Source organism: Momordica charantia, assembly GCF_013281855.1.
Source record: "Momordica charantia cultivar OHB3-1 chromosome 11 unlocalized genomic scaffold, Mcharantia_2.0 BLBB01000011.1, whole genome shotgun sequence".
NCBI lineage: Eukaryota > Viridiplantae > Streptophyta > Magnoliopsida > Cucurbitales > Cucurbitaceae > Momordica > Momordica charantia.
In genome coordinates, this window is record NW_028275159.1 from 8,889,420 (window position 1) to 8,915,170 (window position 25,751).

General features: G+C 33.8%; 3 protein-coding genes across 3 annotated transcripts; 1 reads left to right on the forward strand and 2 right to left on the reverse strand.

Annotated features, from left to right (window-relative positions):
- Positions 1-2,766: 2,766 nt before the first annotated feature.
- On the reverse strand, positions 2,767-6,040 carry LOC111010507 (Mitochondrial transcription termination factor family protein). The gene is made up of 5 exons (XM_022283966.2): positions 5,659-6,040; positions 5,003-5,087; positions 4,760-4,932; positions 3,979-4,671; positions 2,767-3,689 (listed from the first exon to the last, which is right to left on the reverse strand). Exons 1-5 carry the CDS (start codon positions 5,947-5,949, stop codon positions 3,375-3,377), a joined length of 1,557 nt encoding a protein of 518 aa, XP_022139658.1. The 5' UTR covers positions 5,950-6,040; the 3' UTR covers positions 2,767-3,374.
- Positions 6,041-6,865: 825 nt separating this feature from the next.
- On the reverse strand, positions 6,866-10,720 carry LOC111010469 (FRIGIDA-like protein 1). Its single transcript, XM_022283917.1, has 3 exons — positions 9,696-10,720; positions 8,761-8,936; positions 6,866-8,649 (listed from the first exon to the last, which is right to left on the reverse strand). The coding sequence occupies exons 1-3, from the start codon at positions 10,504-10,506 to the stop codon at positions 7,909-7,911; spliced, it is 1,728 nt and encodes a 575-aa protein (XP_022139609.1). The 5' UTR covers positions 10,507-10,720; the 3' UTR covers positions 6,866-7,908.
- Positions 10,721-15,211: 4,491 nt separating this feature from the next.
- On the forward strand, positions 15,212-18,444 carry LOC111010350 (Protein kinase superfamily protein). The gene is made up of 3 exons (XM_022283719.2): positions 15,212-15,459; positions 16,478-16,984; positions 17,794-18,444. The coding sequence occupies exons 2-3, from the start codon at positions 16,478-16,480 to the stop codon at positions 18,187-18,189; spliced, it is 903 nt and encodes a 300-aa protein (XP_022139411.1). The 5' UTR covers positions 15,212-15,459; the 3' UTR covers positions 18,190-18,444.
- The last annotated feature ends 7,307 nt before the right edge of the window (positions 18,445-25,751 follow it).

A 25,751-nucleotide genomic window follows, 5' to 3' on the forward strand; every position in this document is an offset into this window, starting at 1 on the left:
AATTATGAGAAATGAGATATACAAATTTTGGAGAGGAAAAGTAAATGAGAGAAAGAGGTAAGAGATTTTAGAGAGAAAACTTTAACGAGGACAAAAACTTGAGCGAAAATGACACAAAATTTGGAGAAAAAGGTATAAAAGTAATTTAAAAGAGAAAAAAAAGTAAGGAACAAAAATTTTACGGAGAGAAAAATGTTAGGAGTGTAGATAGAGACGAAATTTTAAAGAAAGAAAAAAAATTAGAAAGAGGGAGGGTCAGAGAGAAATCAAAAGAGAGCAAAAAGATTTGAGAGAAAAAAAAATTAGGACAAATTTTAAAGAGAAAATTTAGAGAGAGAAAAAAGTTAGTGAGAGGAAAAAATAATTATGGAGAAAAAGTTAGAGAAAGAGATATAAAAGACCTAGAGAGAACAGACAGTAAAAAAATTTAAAGAAAGAAGTTGGAGTGGAAGATAAAAAAAAGTCAGTAAGAGAGATTTAAAAAAAATTAAACAAACATTAAAAAGAGAGGGACAAACTTTCAAAGAGAGAAGAAAAGTTAGAGAGATGAAAAAAAAAATTTAAGGAGAGAAAAAAGTTATAGAAAGAGGTATAAAAATTTCAAGGTAAAAATTTTGAGAGAAGCTGTAGGGAGGGAAATTGGGATTTCTACTCCCATTATATAATATTTTTGACCCATTTAAAAAAAAAAAAAACTAATTTGTGATGCCTTCCCACTTTTTGACAATAAGGGCTAAAAGAAACTGGAATTAAGAGAGAGAAAACGCAAAAAAAAAAAAAATCTGGAATTTGGGATCTCGAACTGGGATGGGAGGATCCGAGTTAGAAGGATCCCGGTCCGGGATTGAACCATCTCGGACCGGGATTGCAGAATCCTGGACCGAATAGTAACCTGGTCCGGGATGGTTCAATCCCGGACCGGGATCCCAATTTCCAGATTTTTTTTTTTTGCATTTTCTCTCTTTTTCTCTCTTCTTGGCCCTATTGTTATCAATTAAATCTTGAGCATTTAATGCAATATTGTCTCAAATTTTTGTAATCTTGACTTTTTTTTGTAATTAAATTCGCCCAAATTATGTAATTATGTACTTTTTTTTATTTTTTCCATATTAAACTTTTAATTTACTATTTGAGTTAGATATTTTTTTAAAAGTTAGATTTTTTAGGGTTGGAATTAATTATTGTGAGAAATTTGTGGAGGGAATAAAAATTTGTAAAGAGATTTGTGGGGGGAGATGTTGATTTTGAAACATGAGGGTACTACGGTAATTTTACATTTAAAAATTATGAAATTATTAATAAATAAGGAAGAATGGGGTCATAGATTAGATTTTGTCAAAATGGAGTCATAAATCCAAAGTGAATTATGGGAGCGGTCAAAATTTCAAATTTCTCCGCATGGAGAGATTAAAAAAATGAAGAAATAAGTTAGAGAGCACCGTAAAGAATTAGAAATAAAAGTAAGGAGCTGAGGTAAGGAAAGTTTAAGAGATAAAAGATTTCAGTTAAGTATAGAGAAAAAAAGCTGGATGAAAATAAATTTGTAAGAGAAAAAAATAAGAGACAAATTGAAAAAAAAAATCTTCAAATCTTAACAATAAAAATTTCACTAAATTGACACACTTTAAGTTAAATTATTACATATTAAAATTAAAAGGTTAAATTATTGCCAATTTAGAATTAAGGGAATAAATAGTTACAAATGGGATCCAAAGTATTTTTTAACTTAATTTTGATAATTTTAACTTTCATTCAAGTTTTAATTCTATGTACCATTTAAATGAATAATACTTTATTAACACATCAATAAACTAATAATGTAAAATTAAAACCACTAATAAAACACGTTTAATGGAAAGACATGAAAAATATTATGTCTAAATACTAGTTTATATGTACTTTTAAAAAGTTGTCATTTTGTCCATTCATTTTATTTTAGATCTTATTTTAGATCTTATTTTTTTCTATGACAATTTCAACACAATACTATTTTGATAATTTTTTTGAAATATAATCATAAATTTGTTTTATAAAAAGTTTCCACATATATTAATTTGTATCTAAACTTTGCAAACAATGATTAAAGTAGTCACTTGACCAAAATATTGACGTTTTAAAAATGCATGAACTAAAATAAATAGAAGTTATAAATATATGATGCTAACAAATATTTTGAAAAAATGAACCTTTAAGATAAAATTACAATAACTAAAATACAACACTCTTCTTATGATTTTTTTCAAATATTTTGATACAAGTTAAATTACAAATTTAGTCTCGAAACTTTAAAAAATACCTAATAAAATCCTAAATTTTAAAATTCACATATCTATAATACTAAAAGTTTAAGTTTTATTAGGCACAAAATTATTATTTTTACATTAATAACTTTCGCATATATCCATGAGTTCCTAACCTTCTTTTTTACATTAATAACTGTCCAATACCCATGAGTTCCTAACATTCTAACATGATTTCTATGTCCCATAAGTTTGTAACATGCTAGTCAATATGAACTTGACTTAGTGGTAATTGATACATGTCTCTAACTTAGAACTCGTAAGTTTAAATCTCTCATCTCCACTTGTACTAAAAAAAGAAAAAAAAAATCCTAACATGCTAAAAAAGCCTACCTTAATAATACAAGTTTAAACAATACTAATAGACTATAACGTCCTTCAATCTTGTAGGCAACACAATTATTTTTACCAAATATGGTCATATTAGGCATAAATAAAGAGAAATAATCAGAATTCATACAGAGTATTTGGAAAAGTAATCCATCAAAGAGGGATATATTCAACAATTTCTTAAAGACCAAAATTGATGTCAATTACAATATCTAAAATCCCACCAAAATTTGCCACAAAAAATGTCTACAGAATTTCCAAGGCACAAAAAGATCAGATCATCAGAATCTACTCATCATACATCAATAACCCCATACAAATATCAAGCAGATCCTGGAAAAGAATTATAAGGAGTTTGGTTGAAGAAGTCCTACTCAAGGTACTTTCAAATGAGACCTTACGGTATGTATGCATGTGCCAAGCTCAGCTGCCCCATCTCCAGCCTTACCAAAGGGTCGTAGCCATCACTGCCACTTCTAAATTGGACCAGTTTCTGCACCGATTTTGGCAATGAAAAAACAAATTGTTAGCAGCTTTATGCCCATCAACGACCCGCACAACAACTAGAATGTTCCCGAAGTCAGCGATACTGTGATGACTTGCTGAAAAGGGATTTGCATAGATATAAAGGATTCGAGAACTCGTGACATCTATCTAAGCACTTCCTTTCATGCGAGTAGCTGGAAGAACTCCGAGGTGAGAGCAAGTCAGTTCAGTTATATGATATGATGACTATTAACGTTATCATCTCCTTTCGTATTTCTGGGCGAACTCCTTCAATAGCAATCTCTGCCGAAATTCCAGATACTTATCTAAGCTGGTTTCAGCCCATTGCTGACAAAAGCATTCATCAGTTGGAACCAATGAACTTAGAGGGAATGGCCCCTTGGGTGCTTTCTTAAGAGAAACCAGAAATCTGTGTCGAGGCCGAATTCTTTGATCCAAGGACAAGCTTAGATACATTGGATATTTGGTCAGTGATTGCACTTCGTTACGGAGTTCGTTGATCAGATACTTATATTTGGGCTTCAAATTATCCTCCAGAGATAGAGAAAGAACCTGCAGTATCGACAGATCAGCTTAAGGAACATAAGACAAGAGCTTATGAAGAAATTACTAGTACCATCTCAATTAAGCTTGCAACCGAGGTGTAGCAACAAATAAATGAGAAGAATAAAACAACTTAATACCACTTCTTGGAGCAAGAGAAAGTTTTCAAGTCAAGAAGAACACAAGTACAACCATTACCAGGTGGAGCAGAAAAAACAGTTATGCATATGGTAGGCAACATACAAAGGGACATTTTCTCAAAATATGTTGAAAAAAATAGAAAACGTATGCAAAATACCTGTGTAAGACTAGTTAAGACTTTTAAGATCTCTGAATTCCGCATTCCAATACTTCTAAGGAAATTGATCCTGGGTAGCAACCCGTCATCAATGCTATAATGGAGGAGTTGAGGATGTTTAGTTACCATTTTCACAACACTATCACGAGGTGCTCCTATTTCCTTTGAAAGAAACATATATCTGGTGTTCCATGATACATCAATCCGCTGAACCAGGATTTGAGGACTCAGTTGCACAACTTTACCCAAATCCTTTTCCTTAATGCCTACTTCCTCGACCAAGTATCGGACTGTGGGCTTTAATGAATTCTCAACACTATAAGAAAAGAGAGATGGAGCAGCAGCAATTATCTGCCCCACTCTGGAATTTGGGATTCCCAAACTCAGTAAGAAAGCAACATGGGATTTCAAATTGTTCTCTACTGTGTACTCCAGAATTTGGGGCTGCCTCAAGAGCATTCTTCTAACATCCCTCTGCTTGACACCGACGCTTAACAGGTATTCTAGCCTTTCTTGTGCAGATAAAACATTTATTTGAAGGGAAGGCATGTGTCTCTCATACATTTGGAGAAAATGAGATTCCTTGAGCCCAAACGTTGTAAGATAATCAAGTAGAGGGAACCATTTGTCATCCAACTCTATTTCTTCTGCTAGACGAGGGAATCTAGTTTCCATAGATTTCTTGGTCATCAACTGAATCAATGGAAACACATGAACATTTAACATTTATTACCAATTTGAATTTGAAATGGTTAATAAAGTTGCAAACTTATGGAACCACCTTTCCTTTCCCATTTATGCTGGTAGAACGAACTTCCTCCTCAATACTGAAGTCTTGTTTATCGGTATCATTAACGAGATCTTGAAAGTCAAGGTGGTCGGCTTTAACTTTAAAGCTTTTCCCAGAGTTGGATGATCTTATACCCCTGCTTTCTCTGGGATGTCTCAAGTTATCTGCACAAGAAGATTACCTGAGCCAATAGCTCCTTTACGAGAAGCAGAAAGTATATAAACAAAAGATAACCTCGCTGTGAGCCGTTGTTTCTGGTTCTGCTCTGCAACTTGGCTCTTTTTCTTTTAGCATCATATTCAACATCCGAGAACTCACCCTATAAATGAAAGAATCCCACAATAGACAGCAAATAGTGAGAAACTGATAAACGCAAAAAAGACCTATAAACCGAAAGGCAAACAAAGCCACTTCATAAATTACGCCAACAGAAATGGAAACAACAGCCAACCAAATTAAAGCTATCATTTCCTCGAATTTTCAAGTGCTTTCTTTTCAATACCCAACCACAACTGAACAATAAATCGAGCTGATTACACTATCCCACAGCCAGAAGTACGTTATCATTGGAACTTCCAATCTACGTAATCGAGAAGCGCAGTTCAATTACTCCTTCTACTTCATGCGTACTTTTCACTAATCAATAACAGCCCAGTCCAGACCCTAATCATAAGAAAAATCAATCCAACTACTCGAAACCCATGGAAATTTTTTCCAATTAGCGAAAACCAAACAAAATCATAACATCACCCCAGTTATTTATAAAACGAACCCACATTCAACCAACCATCAGACCCACAAACAGTAACACACAACCATTGAAACATCACACTTCCAGAAACCGAAAATCAGAATTACCACCTCAACGAGAACAGAGTACAAGAACTCACATCATCATCATCACCGTCGCTACTAAAATCATCAACATCCACATCCTCCCCATCTCCATCGCAGTCAAAAGGTGACAAAATCTGGCCAAACCTCGACCTCCTTTTGGGCTTGAGAAGTCTCGCATTCGAGTGGGTCGACCGAACAACGAACCCACGCACGCTCCTCCTCCGAAACTTAGAGACTGAGCTCGAAGAACTGAGCGGGAACTGGGCCGACAGGTAGAAATCCGAAGAAGAGGGAAAATCGGAGTAAATTGTGGGAGAGAAAGAGGAGAGGAACAGAGAAGCCATTTTTGAAGCTACTAAAGATAGATATAGAAAAATGGATAAGAGAGAGAGAGAGAGAATATACCGAAAAACCCTAAACAGAGAGACAGAGCATCTCTCGATTTCCTGATATTTAATTTAATTACCTTTTTCCGAACAACATGTTACGATACGACGCCGTTTTGAAGGGTGACGTGTCCCTTTCGGGAAATTGCGGTTGGCGCGAAACGAAACGGGAAAAGATCGACGTGGCGAAGTAAAAACGACATTCTGAAAGGATTTGGAGTTGGTGGTACGAAATGATTGATAATGACACCTGCGGGTTGCGTGGGCCTTGCAAATACAAGACTACATTAAAACTTAAAATATATATATATATATATTAAGGATTTGAACCAGTTGCCAATTACAACAAAAAAGGATTTTTTTTTCTCGTTCATGTAGAAAAAAAAATCTTAAATTCTAAATCAAATCTATTTAATATTTGAACTTAAAACAAGTTTTAGATTTTCAATCTTTCAAAATTGTCTGGTGGATGATTTATACTATTTCAAAGTTTCTAATTAGCTCAACTTTCAATTTGATACAACTACATACTACTTGAGGATAACATGGTCAATTAATTTCAAGTAGGTTTTTAAACTAACATAGATAGCATAGTTAACTATTTCAGAGTATCGACACTAAATAGACGCGACCAACGATACTTATTGAATTTGCACCAGGTGCAACCGACCTATAACTTTTTCACGTATTAATATATGCAAGCTGAGTGAACTCCATTCATCATTTTTTGTTTTTTTTTTTTTTGAGAAAAAAGACAGTTGAATTGATTGTCAAACATGAACAGGAATGCTAGAACCAAGCACAAACCTTTGAGCATTAGAGATGCGATCCACAAGATTCAGATCCAAGAAAGAACATAATTGCCTCAGCAGGATGTAAAAAGTAGTAATATTTATTAACATCAAACAAGTATATCATTCAACTTTTACACAAATTTATAAGAAAAAAATACCCTGTTCTTATACAAATCAAATCAGCTGAACACAAGCCCTGAAATCAAATCAGCAAGATAATATAACCCTGCAAACCTTTCTATGCAAGGCAATCATAATATAAGAATTCATATGTATGAGAGAGAGCATATCTTAAGAGTTAGAGATGTGAGAGAAAAAAATATGATCACAAGGTTGAGAAAATCAGATGGATGATGCAGAATGATGCTGTGACTTACTTTACTTTACTCTCAAGTCTTACCAACAATGTATTCTGTTTCTATACTATTCCTATTCAAATGGGGAATTTCCTAATGGATAACACAATTTCAACTCTAAAAAAAATATCAAGTGAGAAATAGAGTTGGTTGACAAAAAAAAAAGATGCATTAATCTTTTCCCTTACCTTTTTTCTGAATGGGTTGTGTTTGTGTATAACTCAAGTTATAGATCATGTTTGAAATGAGTTATAACTGCATTTAGAAAAAAAGAAGTGTTTTATGAAAAACACTTATAGAGTGCTTAAGACCTAAGTGATGGTCAAAGAAACACTTAAAAATGAGTGTAACATCAAACATCAAACATCAAACATCAAAGTGATTTGCCATCAAGTACATCTTACTAACATGCTTCTAATCAAAGTATTTTTACTAAAAATACTTACATTAAACGCACTTCCAAACACACCTTTACTAACGTAAGTTTTGAAGAGAAAATTAACAATTTGGAAAGGTAAGAATCAGGCTACATGAAAGATCACCGAAATGAATTATATTTTGCCTTCTAATGGTAGTGGCAATTTGTGCCAAGTCAGGAAAAAAGTTAATGTCCAAAGTATACTTATAAGAAACCAAGATGAAGTCACAGATACTACTACAAAAGATAGGAAGATGGTTGATGCCATGGTCACATTATAGTTATATTCCCACCATAGCCAGCTGATCCAAAATGTATAGTATGATCTATCAGAAGACAGTTAAAACAACTACTGGGGATAGTAAGATGGATGGTAAAGTGGTGGCATAGCCACACCATACCCAGGTGGTGCATATGGTTCTGGTGGGTATATGTGAGAATTAGCAGTGGTTGCATTTACAGGAAAACCCATGGGGCCTCCTGACAAACCATAATACTCAGCTGATGAGCCATGATAAGAGGCAATAGCTGGAGTGGAGCCTGCCACTGCCATGCCATAGGCCATAGCTGATGAGCTCTCAAAAGGAGCAGGATGATGATCTGGCAACAAACCTGCTGGCTGTAGATGAGATTGTGCATATGAAACAGGATGGTTTGGTAACAAACCTGATGATTGTAGAAGAGATTTTTGATAAGGAGCAGCAAGATCAGCTACCAAACCTGCAGGAGGTAGATGTGTTTGTTGGTATGGGGGATAAGGCGGATTCCCAACACCGACAATATTTGCTGCAGAGCCAACTGGAACAGCCATGTGTGGGCGATTAATTGGAACCTGCTGCGGCGTCGGTTTTCTGAGCTGCAGTTTCTGTTTTTTAAACCGTTGTTTCACCTGTTGTGGTTGTTGTGGCTGTTTCTGTTTGGCCACAACAGGAGAAGCTCCAGCAGGGCGCTTCCTGTTGGCCTTCTGCTTCTCCAGCTGTTCAATACGCTTTTCAAGGTGTTCTCGTGGATAATCGGAATCAAGCTTGTACTCTTCAATAAATCTGATCACAGATTTTAATGCACCCACTTCTTTAGCAGTAGCCTCATTCTGTTCAAGAAAATTTACACAAAATAAAGTATTGAAACAATTCGATTCTCTTAAAGCTGAATGTACACCAACTAACCAAGTAGTAAATAAGGTCGGATTGGATGTAAATACCAGTGACCTGAGAGAGTTTTTTCCTTCCTTGCAAACATTCTTGGCCGACTTCTTGGACTCCTTAACATAGTCTTTTAAGATGGGAATAGGTGGGAACTTGTCAGTCAACTCAAACTCAAAGATAAATTTGACAGCTAGAAGTTGCTTTCCGTTGTTTAGTAGTTTCTGAACAAGATCTGTAAAAACACCACAAAGAATATTGAAATTTCAGTAAAGTGCAAGCCAAAGATAAACTGCTACAAAGAATGTCAATGATTCATGTATAGGCAAGCTTGCAATATATAAATACTGAAAACCCCTCTATCTCTGCGATTGTACTTGTCCCATATTTACCCTCCCATAGAACTTGCAACCACATGCTTAAAGATTGATTCCTTCAATTTATCATAGTCAACCAAAATTAAATATTTATACAACCACTTTTGCGTTCCTTTTTGATAAAGCTTCAAATGAGTGTTGTGATCAATAAGTACTATTAACGAAAACCCTGTTGGTCATACACTTATACACACTAGTCTCATTTTTCATTAATAATCCCAATAAATCATCATAACATCCTACTATTTTTGAAACTGTGATTTTCCACTGCCAAAATTCAGTTTTTGAACTACTCATTTATCAGTTTGACCAATTTTATTTAATGAAACAAAGTAATATGGAAAAGAAATGCAGACACGAGCAACACCATATGGCCTACATAAAGATTAAACAACGGCCGAAACAAATATGGCACCCATAATGGATCTCCTAGGATACGCTAATTTCAAAGTTTATATTTTTTCTATGTCACCCCTGAAGTTCTTCCAAATTGGCTTGACATTTTCCAAACTAAATTGCACACTAATGATCATTAAGGGAATGTAACCGACGTGATAAAATAAAATACTCATTGTATCTGCTTCCTATATAACAATGTTTCAAAAGAATGAACCTACCAGTTACTTTATCCCCCAATCCAACGACTTTGCACAGCTTTGTCGCTTGCCGATACCGAGCAATGACAGTGAAATAATCAACAAGCTCATCGGCATCGAATTCCGATGTCAATCCATAAGCTGCTACCAAATGCAAAAACCCCAATGCATCTAATGGATCTTTCCCATCTTTGCCAACACTTTGTTTCCATTCCAGAGCCAATTTCTTCGCCCTTTCTGTTACATGATTGCCCACATTTGGACGATTATCCATCAGAGTTTCCAACAGTTGTATACAGCCCCTCCTCACATTGGCCAATTTCAAGTTATTGCGCTTTGAATCAGGATTGGCATTGACGAATCCCTCCATTGCATCCAGAACCAGAGCTTCCTGGTCCGGCGCGCACTTAAGTGCAGCCGGCAGCTCATACCTCACTGATTCACGATCCTTCGGTAATTCACTCAAGAATTTCCTCAGCCCCTTACCGTCCATTCCCTCGCAGAGACGTTTCAACTCGGGCCGAGGGGACACGCAACCTTCAACCCCATCAGGTCCGTTCTTGTCCTCCGCTTTGAGGTCCAACGACGAACAAAATTCCTTCTCCTGAGGTTGATTTTGAATCACTAGCGCCTCCAAAGACTCGAGCGCGTGGAATCTCTGGGTGAGAGAGTTCTGGATAGAAGCGAAGTGGGAATCGAGGTCGGACCAAGAGAGGGAGAAGGAAGAGAGGAGGTGGGAGTGGCCCTGAAGGTCGTCGAATGCCTTCTTCAAGTTCTCTCTCTTGGAATCTACAAGTTGCAGAGCATCTGATATTGCTTTAAGGGCCGCCATTGGCGATTCGAGAGAAGAAATTGAATAGAAATCCTAATTTCTCCAAGTTGCAGAAACCCTAACCCTCAAAAATGGGGAGACTGAAGAATCATCATTATGCTCTTGTGTTGAAAAGCGAGCTTGTGTCTTCTACATGAATGGCTGCCAGAGAGAGTCGCCATTGAAGAGTGGCTAGGTCAGGTCGATGTACGGATAATCCATGGGAAATTTTGATAAGATATCATTAGGTTAGATTTTAAATTACAATTTTACTTGCCAAGTTTTTTCTTTTTTCTTTTCTTTCAAATCTCATTTCCATCCACGATTTTTTTTTTTTGTATTTTATTTTGATTCATCATATTTAAAATGTTCTGAACCCTTAAAAATGTAGGGCATGTACGTGAATTTTGTTTTTGTTTTTGTTTTTGTTTTTATTAATTAAATAAATTTCAATCCTTTGACATATTTATTTTTTAATTTTGTAACATTTGTAATTTTTTTAAAATAATTTGAAATTCTGTGGTGTTTTTTTTTTCAAATTTAGATTCAATAAATATTTGTTTAGCAGTTTTGTTTTCTCAAATTCTTTTTTGCGATCAAAATAAAAATATTGAAAACAATATTTTGTTAATGGTTTCTGATTTCAATTTTTTTTTTCAAGTAAATTTGAGGAATTCCAACTCGATTTTACATTTTGAAACTTCATAATATACCATTACATAAAAATAATAACAAATAAAAAATAATAATACTTTGATAAATATATTATTGGTTAAAAAACACTCTTAGTCCTTGTAATTTCGCTAAAGTAACAATTTAGTCCCAGAGCTTTAGTTTATAATGATTTAGCACTTGTACTTTCAAATTGGTAACAATTTAGTCCTTGAATTTAATATGTAACAATGTAGTCATTGTAATTTAAAGTTGGTAACGATTTAGTCCTGTAATTTAAATTGTTATATGATAAAATTTGACACTTAATTTTAATAAAAAAATTTACAATAGGGACTAAATCGTTACAAGTTAAAATTCAGGGACTAAATTGTTATTTTATGAAAAGTACGGGGACTAAATTGTTGGACACTAAAGTTGAGGGACTAAATTGTTACTTTAATGAGAGTATAGAGACAAAATGTGTTTTTTAACCTATATTATTTTATATTATAAACTCATTTTATTTTTTATTAAAATGAAAACAGGTAAACCAGTTAATTAATAATATTTTAAATTGGATTAAACATTTATTCCATCACTGCCTTACAAATATATTATTGAGATATAATACAAATTTATTATTCATTGAATCTCTTATTCTCAAATTATATTTTTAGATTCCAAATCAAGAGTATCCAACATTTTTTATTTTGAAATTTCAAACTTTGAAATGTAAAATTATGTTAAAAGAAAAATAAAACTTTTATAAATATATTATTTAAGCCAAATTGAGCAAGGAAAAAGCGACCAAATTGAGTAAACCGGTCCGCGCAGTTCTGCTTCAGAACGGCTTGGTTTGGTCAGTAAATATTGTAAGAATTTGTTTAATATTAACAAATTATAAATAATTAAAATAAAATTACAATTTGATATAATTTTTATTAGAACGCTCATTGATATGAAATATCATTAAGTTTTATTATTATAATATTTAATAATAATAACTCTATTTTAACAATTTTATTGATATTAATTATTAATAATAAATTATTGTTAAATACAAAATCTATAATATTTTATAATAAAATCACATCAACTAATAAAAGTTGCATAATTCTCTTTGCAGCAAGAGCGACAAGAAGTGTTGGGCATTGACCCTACCTGGGTTTCGGATAACGAAACTATTTAATAACAGCTTTCAAGATAGATTCATTTTCATCTTCCTCTCTCACACTTTGTCTGCACAAGAACTTGAAATCGATTGTGTTTATGCAAAAAATCAATCGAGGTATGACTTGGAAGAGCTTGAGTGTCCTTGAGGAACGAGTGACCAGCTTAAGAGGTCAAGGTAAGCTGATTGGAATGAGTTGAAAGACCACTTTGCAATGAAATACTTGCACAAGGGAACAAGCACTTCGACGCTCAAGTTAGTTTTGAGTTCGACCTTGGTATGGAGACCGAGCTAGAATCTAAAGAGTGAAGTGCCCTATTTATAGGTTCGGGTATTTGACAAGTAATCCGACTAACGGTTGAGCATGTCGAGACCAAGGTCGGTCTGTCGGGAGTAACTATTCCAGTTCATACGATTGTCATATGGAATCTGGCTAAGTATGGAAGGTCATTCATTCTTTGAATAATCTTCAGGAAAGACCTTCAAGTTGGCCATTGTGGAAGACGTTCAGGTCAATCACTGGGAAAGACCTTTAGGTTGGCCTTCGAGGAAGACCTTGATGAGGTCGGTCTCAGGGAAGATCTTCAGGTCGCCCATCAAGAAATACCTTGATGAAGTCGGTCCTTAGGGAAGATCTTCAGGTCGACCTTCAGGTAGGCCACTAGAGAAGACCTTCATGTCGGCCTTCAGGGACTTTAGGTCGGCCATTAGGGAAGACTTTGATGAGGTCAGTCCTTAGGGAAGACCTTCAAGTCGGCCTTCAGGGAAGAATTTCAGATCGATCACTAGAGAAGACATCAGGTCGGCCATTAGGGAAGACCTTGATGAGGTCCCTCAGGAAAGACCTTCAGGTCGGTATTCAGGGAAAACCTCCACGTCGGCCAGCAGAGAATTCCTCAGGTCGACCACCAGGGAAGACCTTCTAAGTTGGACTTTTGTCTGTCTTCCACATGGCAGTACGATTTTCACCCCAAAACAACTTATGTGGCCTACTGATCCTTATGGAATGATTGAAATTCAAAATCCTTGACGTTTACTTCATGAGTGCATGGATTTTCTCGTACCTGGAAGAAATTCCAAGATGTGAAGCGAAATAAGTATAACACACAATTGGCTACTCGAACGTGTAGTAGAACTGACAAAGATAGCAAATGGAAGCCTCCTCGTCGGGGCTGGGTTAAAATTAAATATCAATGTTGCCTACCATTTCTCGCTTCAACGAATGGGTGTGGAAATTCTGTGTTGAAATGAGAACGATGAGGTTGTTGCATCATTGACAATGGAGATTCTCATTGCTTATTCACCCCGTGTAAAAATTCGTGCAATTTTGGAAGGCATTCAACTAGTCATTCACCTCAATCTCAGGCAGTTGATCCTCGAACGTGACTCTCTCTCCAATCACGATGATCTTTGGTGAGATTGAAAATATCATTAAATATGGGATTCAAGAAATCCATGAGCTCTCCTCTTTGGTGAAGTTTCCTTTGTGTATACTCTAACAAGGGCTAATTTAGAAGCTCATAGACTAGCCTATGAAGCCCAAAAGTAGCCGTGTTTTAATTTGGTCATCTCAAATCCCTACTTGGCTTTTGCAAGGGGCCACTAGAGATTTTAGCACTCATGTATCCCAAAGTGACATTAGTTCCCTTTATCTCAAATAAATGTTTTATTGAAAAGCAATTAAAATATTACAATATAGTTGAAAAGTAATTAAGATGAGTGGTTCTGGAGGTGGTTTTCACCCATTTTTAAATTTTAATTATACAACTAAAGATAATAAAAATTTTCATTTTTATTATTGTATTATCATTCTTTTAAAATAAACTAAGCCTTTTAGATGGATCAATTCATAAGTATTTGAATGTTTCATATTTTTTTAAATAAATTAAAAGCAGGATATTGCTTGTAGATATAATATTCTTCCACAGTCAACAGTCTATTAAAAACAGAAAATCTTTGACTTTGAACTTTGAAAGTCAACTGCTTGTCAGAATATTATTTGTTAAATTATTCCTTCTTTTTACATATAAAATTTGTTAAAAGTTTTATTTTTCTTTGTCATGTTAAAATTTATTTTTTTAAAATTAATAATTTATTTATTAAATAGTTGATAATTATTTTCTGTGTGAGTTCCTTAATTTATGTATTAATTATTTTGGGTGCAAACAATTTCATTAGTTATTAGTCAGGGTTTAAAATAATTACTCATAATTATTTCGTTTTTAGTTTTCTATTTTTGATCTTTTTTTGCTTCGTTATATTTAATGTTCGTAGTCAAATCGAACATAACTCAACGGTAATTGACATATACTTCCCATCCATGAGATTGTGAGTTCGATCGCTCAACCCACATGTTGTACTAAAAAAAATTAATGTTCGTACATAATCCTCAATTGTTTAAATACAAACTTAATTTAAATCTATTAGAATACATTTGATCTTGTACTTTCGTTAAAGCAATAATTTAGCTTTTGAATTTTTAATCATAACGATTTATTCCATAACAATTTAGTCTGTATAGTTTAAAATTTGTAATAATTTAGTCCCTAACACGAAAATTTCACATCAAAATTAAGCGTCAATTTTTAGTATATAACGATTTAATTTTTGTAATTTATAAATAAATTTGATCTTTTATCCCTTTATTGATCTAAATATATAATAAATTTAACAAAAATATTAACAATGAAGACTAAATCATTACAAACTTTAATGTTATTTAACCTTAAAAATATAAATGCCTATTAAACACCTTCTAGTTTTCATTGTAGAAATATATTTCCCAAACATTTTAGGGAATATATAAAAATATAAAAAAAAATATATATATATATATAAGAGTTTGAAGTGAATTGGGAATCCTATAACGTTTCAAATTTCCTAATCACAGTGTAAATTAATTATCCATGAAATCCGTTTTCTTCACCGAGTTGACTCGCCAATCCCAGAAGCCACCGTGTTCTCCTCCCTCAGTCTCTCCTATAAATTCCCGATTCCGCATTCCAATTTCTTCTCTGTTAATTTAATTCCTTGCTTCGATTTTTAGTTCCTCTTGAATCAGATTTTGGCTCTCTCTCCCTTTTTTCGCCGGTGCGATTTTCTCCGCTATTGAAGCTAAAGAAGCTCGATCGCTCCATTGGTCGTTCAAGGTAAGTTCCGGTTCTTCGATCATCCATGGATTTGATTTCTCATTCTGATTCGGCGTTTTCTGTCTACATTTAATCCGGCCGGGATTTTGAATCTCGGATGGCGCATTCTTCTGTGGTTTCTGAATTTTTTTTTTTTATTCGATTGGAAGGTTTTTGTTTGTTGTTAATGCAGAATTTTGATTTTATCTGCGTCTGTTGAGCTCTGCGATTTTTTAGGTTTTTAGATACGCCTCTCAATCTCTCTCTAGTATTTTGATTGTTGACTGTTGAGTGAAGTTTGGGTTTCACCTTTCATCAAGATTGTGCTTAATTATTGCAATTAAACTATATTTTTATAGACTCCTTCCTTTTAATTGCATCTAAAAACAGATGCGTAAACCACCACTCTTTCTAGAAAAAGTTATTTGAACTAAAACACTAAATCTTATATCTTAAATCTCTCAAAAACTATAAAATTGATACAATTATACTTTCAAATTAACTACCATGGTGGGCCTAATGTTCTTTGAAACCAGAAAGAAAAAAAGCCTTCTATCTAAGAATTAATATTCATGAAACAATGAATATGAAAAGAAAAGAAGAAACTACATTCTAAATTAAAATTTTAAATTTTAATGTCATCATTGTTACAACTATTATATTTTTTTTAGTTCTGCTTAAATAGCGATCGGACCTTAGACTTTAATGTGTAACCAACTTGTATTGTCATATCGTTTAAAAGTCTTATATGGGTAGATCACCACAGATCAAATATGTTCATAATTAAAAAATTAAATCATTATATATGAGATTTTTCACAATATGTTGTTACAAATTTTAAATGATAAAGAAATAAATCTAATAGATTCTAAATTTGGGATTAAAATAGGAGACAACGCAGAGGCATGTATATGAATAGTATTTTCTAATTTATGGAATTGTGTGATGAACTGGAAAACAGAGAGATTCTCCTCTCAATGAAACTTGAAAGAGGGCTTAACAATGTTCCCAAATTGGGCGTTTTCGTTTCCTTCCACAGATGGCGGCGGTTACAATCTCCTCCGAGCCGGAGCCGGAGACAGAGCCGTTCGTGGAGGTGGATCCCACGGGCCGCTACGGCCGCTACAGCGAGCTGCTCGGCGCCGGCGCGGTGAAGAAAGTGTACAGAGCATTCGATCAGGAAGAAGGAATCGAAGTGGCGTGGAACCAGGTCAAGCTCCGGAGCTTCGCCCGCGATCCGGCGATGATCGACCGCCTCTTCTCGGAGGTTCATCTTCTCCGATCGCTGCAGAACGGCAACATCATCGCCCTGTACGACGTGTGGCGGGACAGCGAACACCAAACCCTAAATTTCATAACAGAGGTCTGCACCAGCGGGAATCTCAGAGAGTACCGGAAAAAGCACCGGCAGGTCTCGATCAAGGCGGTGAAGAAATGGGCGAGGCAGATCTTAAGGGGATTGGATTATTTGCATTCTCACGATCCCTGTATCATCCACAGAGATCTCAATTGCAGCAATGTCTTCGTCAACGGCCACATTGGGCAGGTATAAATTCATTTCAGTGCTCAAACTTTTGCCAAACAATTTAATCATTTTCGTTTTTATCTTTGTTTCGCTTTTGACGAATCGACAAATTAACAATATTTAAGAACTGGTTGTTAGTATCCAGATATTATCTCTCTGTTTCTCAATATTTAAAGAGCTTTCTTCGAATTTTGAGTGGCGGTAAGTAAGAAGATAGATGTTTGTTGGTTAGTAACTAAGGTTCTTGGCTAATAGATAGTATGGTTTCGGGGGATGTGTATTAACGTGAGCATGTATTGCAGCCACGTAAATTGGTTCTTGAAGACAGAAATTCGGTGACAAATAATAGAAACATGTATTGAAGCCACATAAGTTGGTGGGTCGAGTGGTCTTTTGAATGGAAAACAACAGGTGGATGTAATGTTATTTTTTTAAAGTTCAGGATTAAAATAGAAATTTGAAAATTTAGAGACCAAAATAGTTATAGTTTTCAAATTAGCAGAAGTTTTGAAGTTTAAAGGGTAGAGCATAACAAATATCAAGCTCATATGAGCTTTGGAAATTAGCATATGACTCAATTCAACTAGTGATTATTTATAATAATTAGATAAAAAATAACAATATAGATATTTTTTTTTAGTAAAACAAGTATGGTAGGGATTTGAACCTCTAACGTCAGAGAAGAGGGTGGATGTCGTGAAGCTACGTTCACGCTTATCATCTGAATAAAACTTGTTTTATGATATCTCTAAACACAAGACCTTCCACTCTCATGCGAAATCCACTCGTAAATTAAGCTAATAGATTTCACCTGATGCTGTTCTTAACAGGTGAAGATCGGCGATTTGGGGCTGGCAGCAACGGTGGGGAAGAGCCACTCGGCGCACTCAGTGATTGGGACGCCGGAGTTCATGGCGCCGGAGCTGTACGAGGAGGATTACACAGAGAAGGTGGACATCTACTCGTTTGGGCTGTGTGTGCTGGAGATGGTGACTCTGGAGATTCCGTACACTGAATGTGAGAATGTGGCAAAGATATACAAGAAGGTGTCGGCCGGAATTCGGCCGGCGGCGATGCAGAAAGTTGCAGATGGTGAAGTGAAGAGGTTCATTGACAAGTGCATTGGGCAGCCGAGGAGACGGCCGTCCGCGGCGGAGCTTCTTCTTGATCCATTCTTCCATGGAGTTGATGATGATGAAAATGATAGTTTTCAAGTTACAGAGTGATTCTGTTGTGTCTTCTGCCTCTCTTAGGAAGAAATATAGGTTTTATTTTGTGTACATGATTGTCTGACTGGAAGTTGGAAGATTAGATTGAATTGAGATCGCTTTCAAGCTCATTTCAATCGATGTTAAATTCCAATCTCAAATGTGGGTTGGAACTTGGAACTTACTATTAGGATTCTTTGGTGGAAGTAAAAATATCTTTAACTATTGAGCTATGTGCTCGAGTTAGTATCTAAATTCGACTATTTTACGTAACTGATGCTGAGTATTTATTTGACATGATTTTAAATATCTTGTGTTAACTCAAATTTATGTCATTTATTGATTTGCTTATGTACTTAGTATCTAAATTCGACTATTTTACGTAACTGCAAATTTATGTCATTTATTGATTTGCTTATGTACTTAGTATCTAAATTTGACTATTTTACGTAATTGATGCTGAGTATTTATCTGACATGATTTTAAATATCTTGTGTTAACTCAAATTTATGTCATTTATTGATTTGCTTAGGTATAATATTCTAATATGGAAAAAACTTGTCAATATGGAAACTATATAATATTCTATATAATCTCTCTTTTTTAATTGTCAAATATTTAATAGTGTTAAGAGGAGGAACTTCAAGAACGTTGCACTCAACGAAGCAGGTGCACAAACATGATACGACTTTACTATGTTGGGGATCGAACCTCTAATCTCGAGGAAAATTGAACTATGATGCTGGTCTTTCGAAACAAATTATTGATGTTGATATGAAATGCAAACAAATTTTATTGTATGGAGGAGAATAGACTGTATAGATAGTTTCGAATGAAAAATAAAAAATTTGATTAACTATCTCTCTACCTAAGTATATAATTTTGTTTTCAATTTGGTCTAATCTCTCATTATTCAAGAATATGTTAAAATTGGATGCTTATAAAACACACAAAAAAAAAACAATATTTTGTTTCCAATCAAATTCTTTCTTAAACGGGAAGGGCTTATTTTTTAATCATATTTTAAGAAATTATAAAATGTGTAAAAAACAGAATATGGGTTTTTGGGTTTTAATTAAAAAAAAAACTTTGAAGGTTTTTTTTCCTGAGAAAAAGTAAAAACTAAATACTATTCACGTTAATAGCAAAAATATTAATTCTCTATAGAATTAATAAATGTTGGAGGTATATGCCAATTACCGCTGAGCTATGCTCGCTTTGGCATAAATTTTCATTTTTAAAAATTGATAAAAAAATAAAGACTTTTGATCTTCTTAATTGCATAAATTAGATCACAACTTGCCTTATCTAAAAAGTCAAAATTTGGAATTTATACCATAAAATATCATGATTTTCAGATATGTTGATAATTACTTTTATAAAATACAATATTTTTATAAATGTTATTAAAAAATATATTTCACTACAAGTTTAGTATTTTTAATCTTAGAATTGTTCTAATAAATTTTAAAATATTTAATAGATTATTAAAATTTTAATTTTGTGTTTAATAAGTTATTAAATTTTAAAAACATTTGAACTTTCATTTTTACGTCGTCTATTAGGTCTTTTGACTCATTTGACATTTTTTAAAATTAACCAACATAGTAAATATAAAATTGACTTTTGTGTCTAATATATTTGTGAATAAAAAAAATATAAAAGATTTCACATGATTATTAAACACAAACAAAATTGAAGGTTTAAAAACATATTAGACAATTAATCATTAAAGATAAGTATTATTGAAATATTTTAAACATCAATTAAAACTTTTAAAAAATTGTATGATTGTCTTATTGTTTTTGGAATTCTTAAAAAATAAGTTCGTTAAATAGTAATTTCTTAATTTTTAAATCTACAAAAACTCTTTCACAAATAAATTTGAAAATTGGAAATTACAGGTTTTAAAGAAGTTTCCTTAAGTAGTTAAACTATGATTGTCAACGTAGAGACTTCAAATTAAAAAGCTTGGCTAGAGTTTTGAGAAATTATTAACTAAAATAAACTTGATTTTTAAATATTAAAAAAATTATCAAATTATTATTTCAAAGAATTAAAATTGACGTTAGGAAAAAGTAGAATCAAAATAAAAAGATAAATATATACTCAACAACTATAATTGAAAATTTAAGGAAAAAAAGAAAAAAAAAGCATTTAACAAATAAGATTAGGAAAAAGGAAATGAACTAAAAAAAACAAAGAAAGAAAGGCAAAAGTAGTAGATATTCATAGGGAAAAAGCTCTAAGTTTTATACCAAATATCTTATTAAAAAACAATACAGTTTTCCAATCAAATTAAGTAACAAACACAAATTGTAAAAAAAAAAAAAAAAAAAAAAAACAGAGAGTCTTTTTTTTTTTCAAAAAATAATTACTTTAATATTTAATCAATTAAATTTATTTTTAGAAATCTTGAATTTGAAATGAAATTTGAAATTTTTAGTATAGAGGCTTTAATGGAGATATGAATTTTGAAATTTTGTCAGATTTGATCAAAATCTTGAACTTTAAAGAAAGATAACGGCAATCCCTGAGGAAAAAAAAGAAAATCAATAAATAAAGATTGGTAAGATTTTGAAAAAAAATTCAAATTCTAAATTAAAAAGAGACGAGAATCATTTGGTGGGGGAAAAGAGTGAAAAAGGAAGAAAAATTTGCTGATCGACAATTGCCGGCGGCAGCCACGAGCGACGGATACGACAGCGGTAAACCCGAGAGTCCCTCCGACGGAGGAGGTTTGCCGATTGGCAGCTGTTTGTCGGAGTTGCCGATCAGGCGTTAATAGCGACGTTGTGTGGCTAAACTTTCTTCCGGTGGATTGGAAGGTCTTCGAAGGTGCCTTCGTGGTTGGTCTTCACGGCTCTATCGAAGAAGGATCTCTTTTATCTACTCTACCGTGATTCTGTACAACACTGACATTGGGAACTACGTATGCAGTCTACTTGGTGTTCAAGTTCAAATCCTTTGAATCCGCATCTATCTTTGAAAACCCGATTCGATTATGCTTGTACCCGAGACGTGGAATTCATATGAAAATGCCACCGCAGTTTGTAGCCTTAAATCCAGTCCAAGGAATGGTGAAAGGTTTTGAAGAAAGACCATATGGATGGATGGAAGTTGAAATTACCAAATTAACCCCACCTGCAAGTAGTATTAGTTTTTCCTTCAAGGTGGAGGAAGTTCCTCCTTACAACTACCCATCCGATTGAAGTGAGGCCTAAAAATGTTTAATTTTGTTTCTTATTGCTTTGCTATGTGTTTATGTTTATGATATGGATGGATTTGTGTTTCTATTTGTGATAATGGCCATTAAAAGTTCATTAAGGTTTAATTATATTTTTTAGTTATGTTCTTATTATTTCAATGAGTTTCCATTTTCAAAATGCTATGATTTTTCTAATATCCATTTTCATCCCCTAAAAAAAAAAAAAAAACATGAATGGTGGAATCTTGAACTTTTTTTTGTAATTAAATCAGTCTCTCGCCACTAAAGTTTCAATGTTGCAGTTTCTATATTTTTAAAAAGTTTATAATAGATATCTAACTTTTAATGCATATCTCCGATCTCAATAAAATTTTTAAGTTAGTCTCTTACTATCAATAAAGGTTAAAATTGACTAAGTATAAACTTACCGGACCAAATATTTAGTGAGTCGACAAAAAGTTATATAAGAAAATATATTATTTAAGAGATGAAAATTTTAAATTTCTAGAGTTATTAAAATTTTTGGGGAGGAATTAGAGACTTTAACGTCTAAAATTATATTTTTTTTCCTCCTCCAAAATTTCATCAATTCATGTAAAATTTATCATTACTCAAATTTAACTTACAAGAGAATAAATTAGAAAATGTAAAACGTAAAAAAATAAATTGAAACTTTTTAATTAACGAAGACTAAATTAAAAAAATACACACATAACTAATAATATACTTTCTCATGAAAGTATTCAACCAACTAAATAAAATTGTATTATCTTTTATTTTTTATGATTTACAAAATAAAACTACATGATAAGAATATATAAAATTAATCCTACTTAATTTTTAAAAATAATTAAACGGAATAATATTTAATCATTTTATTCAACATTTTGAATATTAAAAAAAACACATGCGTGCAATGTGTCACAAACATACTAGTAGAGAGTAGGTTGTGACGCCTACATAGTGGACAAGTGGTGGCGACATACATATGTCGCCCGTCGGGCCATGTTGAGGGTCGAGAGAGAAGTGCCGTGATGCGACCAAGGAGGATGGTACATCACCTATCACACCCCATGGATGTGCACAAGAATGCCTAGAGAAGGCGTACGCAGAATGCAAGGCAAAGGCGATGTCAGTGGTGTCGGTGACAAGCTCAACGGGGGCCACTTGGGGCCCCGGGCCATGACCCTAGAAGCTAGGGTTCCGTCGAGAGTTTGGACGAGCAGCTTTAGAGTTAGATGCATATTAGTGAGATATGCAAGCACGTCAAGTTTTGTGTCAATCGGAGTTCATACGTGCGCTCTACGTTGGCGAGTGACTCCTTGCCACTTTGCACGTACACGCCTACTAGACCAAGAATGCCTTATAATGTACCTTAGGGGGAGGCATGATGTCAGCTCTCCACCACCCTTGGGCCCTGTGCCTGAGTGAGCTACCCCATGGCACATGCGTGTGTCATGGCGTGGGCGAGCGTTGCAAGACTAAGGTCTTGGGCATCTTCCTTCGAGAATAGGAATCTCAAGGACAGTGTTGGACGACATGGGTGTGCCGGCATTGCACCTCGTGCCATGGGCTGGAGGTTGAACATAGGGGCCGTTATGCGGTACGGTATGCTCGAACGACACGACATGAGCGCAAGAGTCGTCGTGCCTCGATAGTGTCCGGATGGTTGGATGTCTGGAAGGCCCCGACATAAATAAAAGTCCATGGGTCAGTTCTTAATATGCGTGCCCAAGTGAGCAATGAAGCCCGATGACATCCCGATGCTCGGTTTGGCATCCTAGGTATAAACCGGTGGGCACCCGATAAGTGAGAAAAAGCTTGTCTTGGCTCAGTAGGCGGCAAGACTCATCTCGGTTGCCAAGTTTAGTCATTTCTTGTCCGGATCTCAGCAGGAATCATCCCGGCAGTATTCGGTAAGACCGTTTAGCCCGTTATTGACTAGATTCTCGACAGGAATGGTCTTAGAGGCATCAGATGGACCCGATAAGCTAGTTTTGACATAGTTAAGCGGCAGGAATCTCCCGGTTGTACCCGATTGGCGTTTTAAGCTCGTTCTGACCCTGTTATTGTTGGGATAAACACTTAAATTTATGGACCAATTATCCCCTTTTGTGTGAACCTAGTAGGAAATAGCAAGTAAAAATAATAATCCAAACAAGTACAGGACACAAGGAATTTTAACGTGGAAAAACCCCTCAATGTGAGGAGTAAAAAACCACGGACTGAAGTCAAAATCTCCACTATAATCAATAATGGGAACACCAAGTTCTCCCTAGCAACAACTAGAGGCATACAATAATAATATCTCGAGACAATAAATCTCGGTAAACAAAAGGGAATAAATCGGGGAAGAAAATTAGAAAGATCTCACTTAGAAAGTGGCACCAACTACCCACTGTATCTGACTGTAGGCAGCTCCAAAAGAAATCTCCACCGTCCAGATTGAAGACGCTCGTGTTACGAACACGCTGTCAAAATTTCACCTCGATCGGACCACGGATCGACTTCCGATCGTTCAAAAAACTTCACTGTACGGAATTGAATTTCTTTTCCTTTTTCTTTTCTGTTTTCTCTCCTCGATCTGCGTGCATAGACTCTCTCTCTCTCCTCAATTGTGGTTGACCGGCTAGGTTAGTAATATATATATAGATATAAAAAAACCGTAAAACATTAATGGCCCATGTGTGCCTAAAGTTGGGCTTTTCACACAATGTGAAAAATACCCAACAGTTATAGGTTAGAACTCATCCCGGTAAGGTCCTGCCTCATCGTAGGAGCGGGACGGTCGAGTGGCCGAGAACCAAGATGGTTGGAAAAGTGAGTTGAAGCTCAGTCGAAGAAGAAAGAACCTCGTCTAAGGTCCGACGAAGCCACAAAGGGCGCGAAAAGTGGATTGGGGCTAGAGTTTCCCAGTAAGGTTGGTCATGGTCGAGCTTAGATCATGGTGCCGCACGGTTGAAAAATGTACAACCATGACACAATGCACGGGGTAAAACACTAGTCTTTTAAAGTTCATTTTTCTGACGGCTTGTAATTTCTCTGGCGAATTCTGAGTGTCCTTTATAATTTCTTTGTTTTATGGTCATTTTCGCATTGAATCTCATTATCGATAATAATTCGAGAACCGTGAACGATGAACAAATCCCAAGTTATAAATAAAATAAAAAAATTGGAATGACATGAATGCATTTTCAATGTTGGTTTCTATATTAAAAAAAAAAAAGTTGATAATACATATCTAACTTTCGATGCAACTCATTTCATCTCGTACACTCACTTTCTTGACATCTTTATTTCAAGCAATTGTATGACAAAATATAAGATGTTCAAGTAAAAAAGGTAGAGCCATGAGTCGAGTTATTGTCATAGGACCAAATACTAAAAACAAACTTCATAACAATACGGTAATTATTTAAAATCAACTCTAAATTATTATTAGTAATTTAAAGAAAAAATTTTATAACAAAATGGTTATTCATTAATAATGAAATAAAATCAAGTTTTTATTTGGATTATTTATAACTGTTGAGTATATATTTATCTTTTTATTTGGATTCTACTTTTTCCTATTGTCAATTTTAATTCTTTTAAATAATAATTTGATCATTTTTTTAATATTTAAAAATCAAGTTTATTTTTGTTAATAATTTCTCAAAACTCTAGCCAGGTTTTTTAATTTGAAGTCTCTATGATAATCATAGTTTAACTACTTAAGGAAACTTCTTTAAAAGCTTTAAATTCAAATTTTTAAATTTAGTTATGAATGAGTTTTTGTATAATAAAAATTAAGATTTTTTTTTTTCAAATTTAGTTGTGAAAAAGTTTTAGTAGAATAAAAATTAAGATTATTATTTTACGAACATATTTTATAAAAATTCCAAAAACAATAGGATGATCATACAATTTGTTAGAAAAATTTTAATTGATGTTTAAAATATTTGAATAATACTTAACTTTAATTGTTAACTGTGTAATATATATTTAAACTTTTAATTTTGTGTTTAATAGTCCTTGAAATGTGCCACCTCTATTTTTTTTTTCAATTCACAAACCTATTCAACACAAAATTCAATTTTATATTTATTATGTTGATTAATTTTAAAAATTTCAAATAAGTCAACGACCTAATAGACTTAAAAATGAAAGTTCAAGGGTCTAACATTTAGATGTTTTAAAAATTCAATGAACTGTTAAATATAAAATTGAAAATATAGTCGTCTATAAGATATTTTTAAAATTTAAAATTTTATTGGGCACAATTCTAAGATTCAAAATACTAAAGTAGTGGAAGATATTTTTTAATAAAATTTATAAAAATGAATGTATTTTATAAAAGTAATTATGAACATATCTGAAAATCGTGATATTT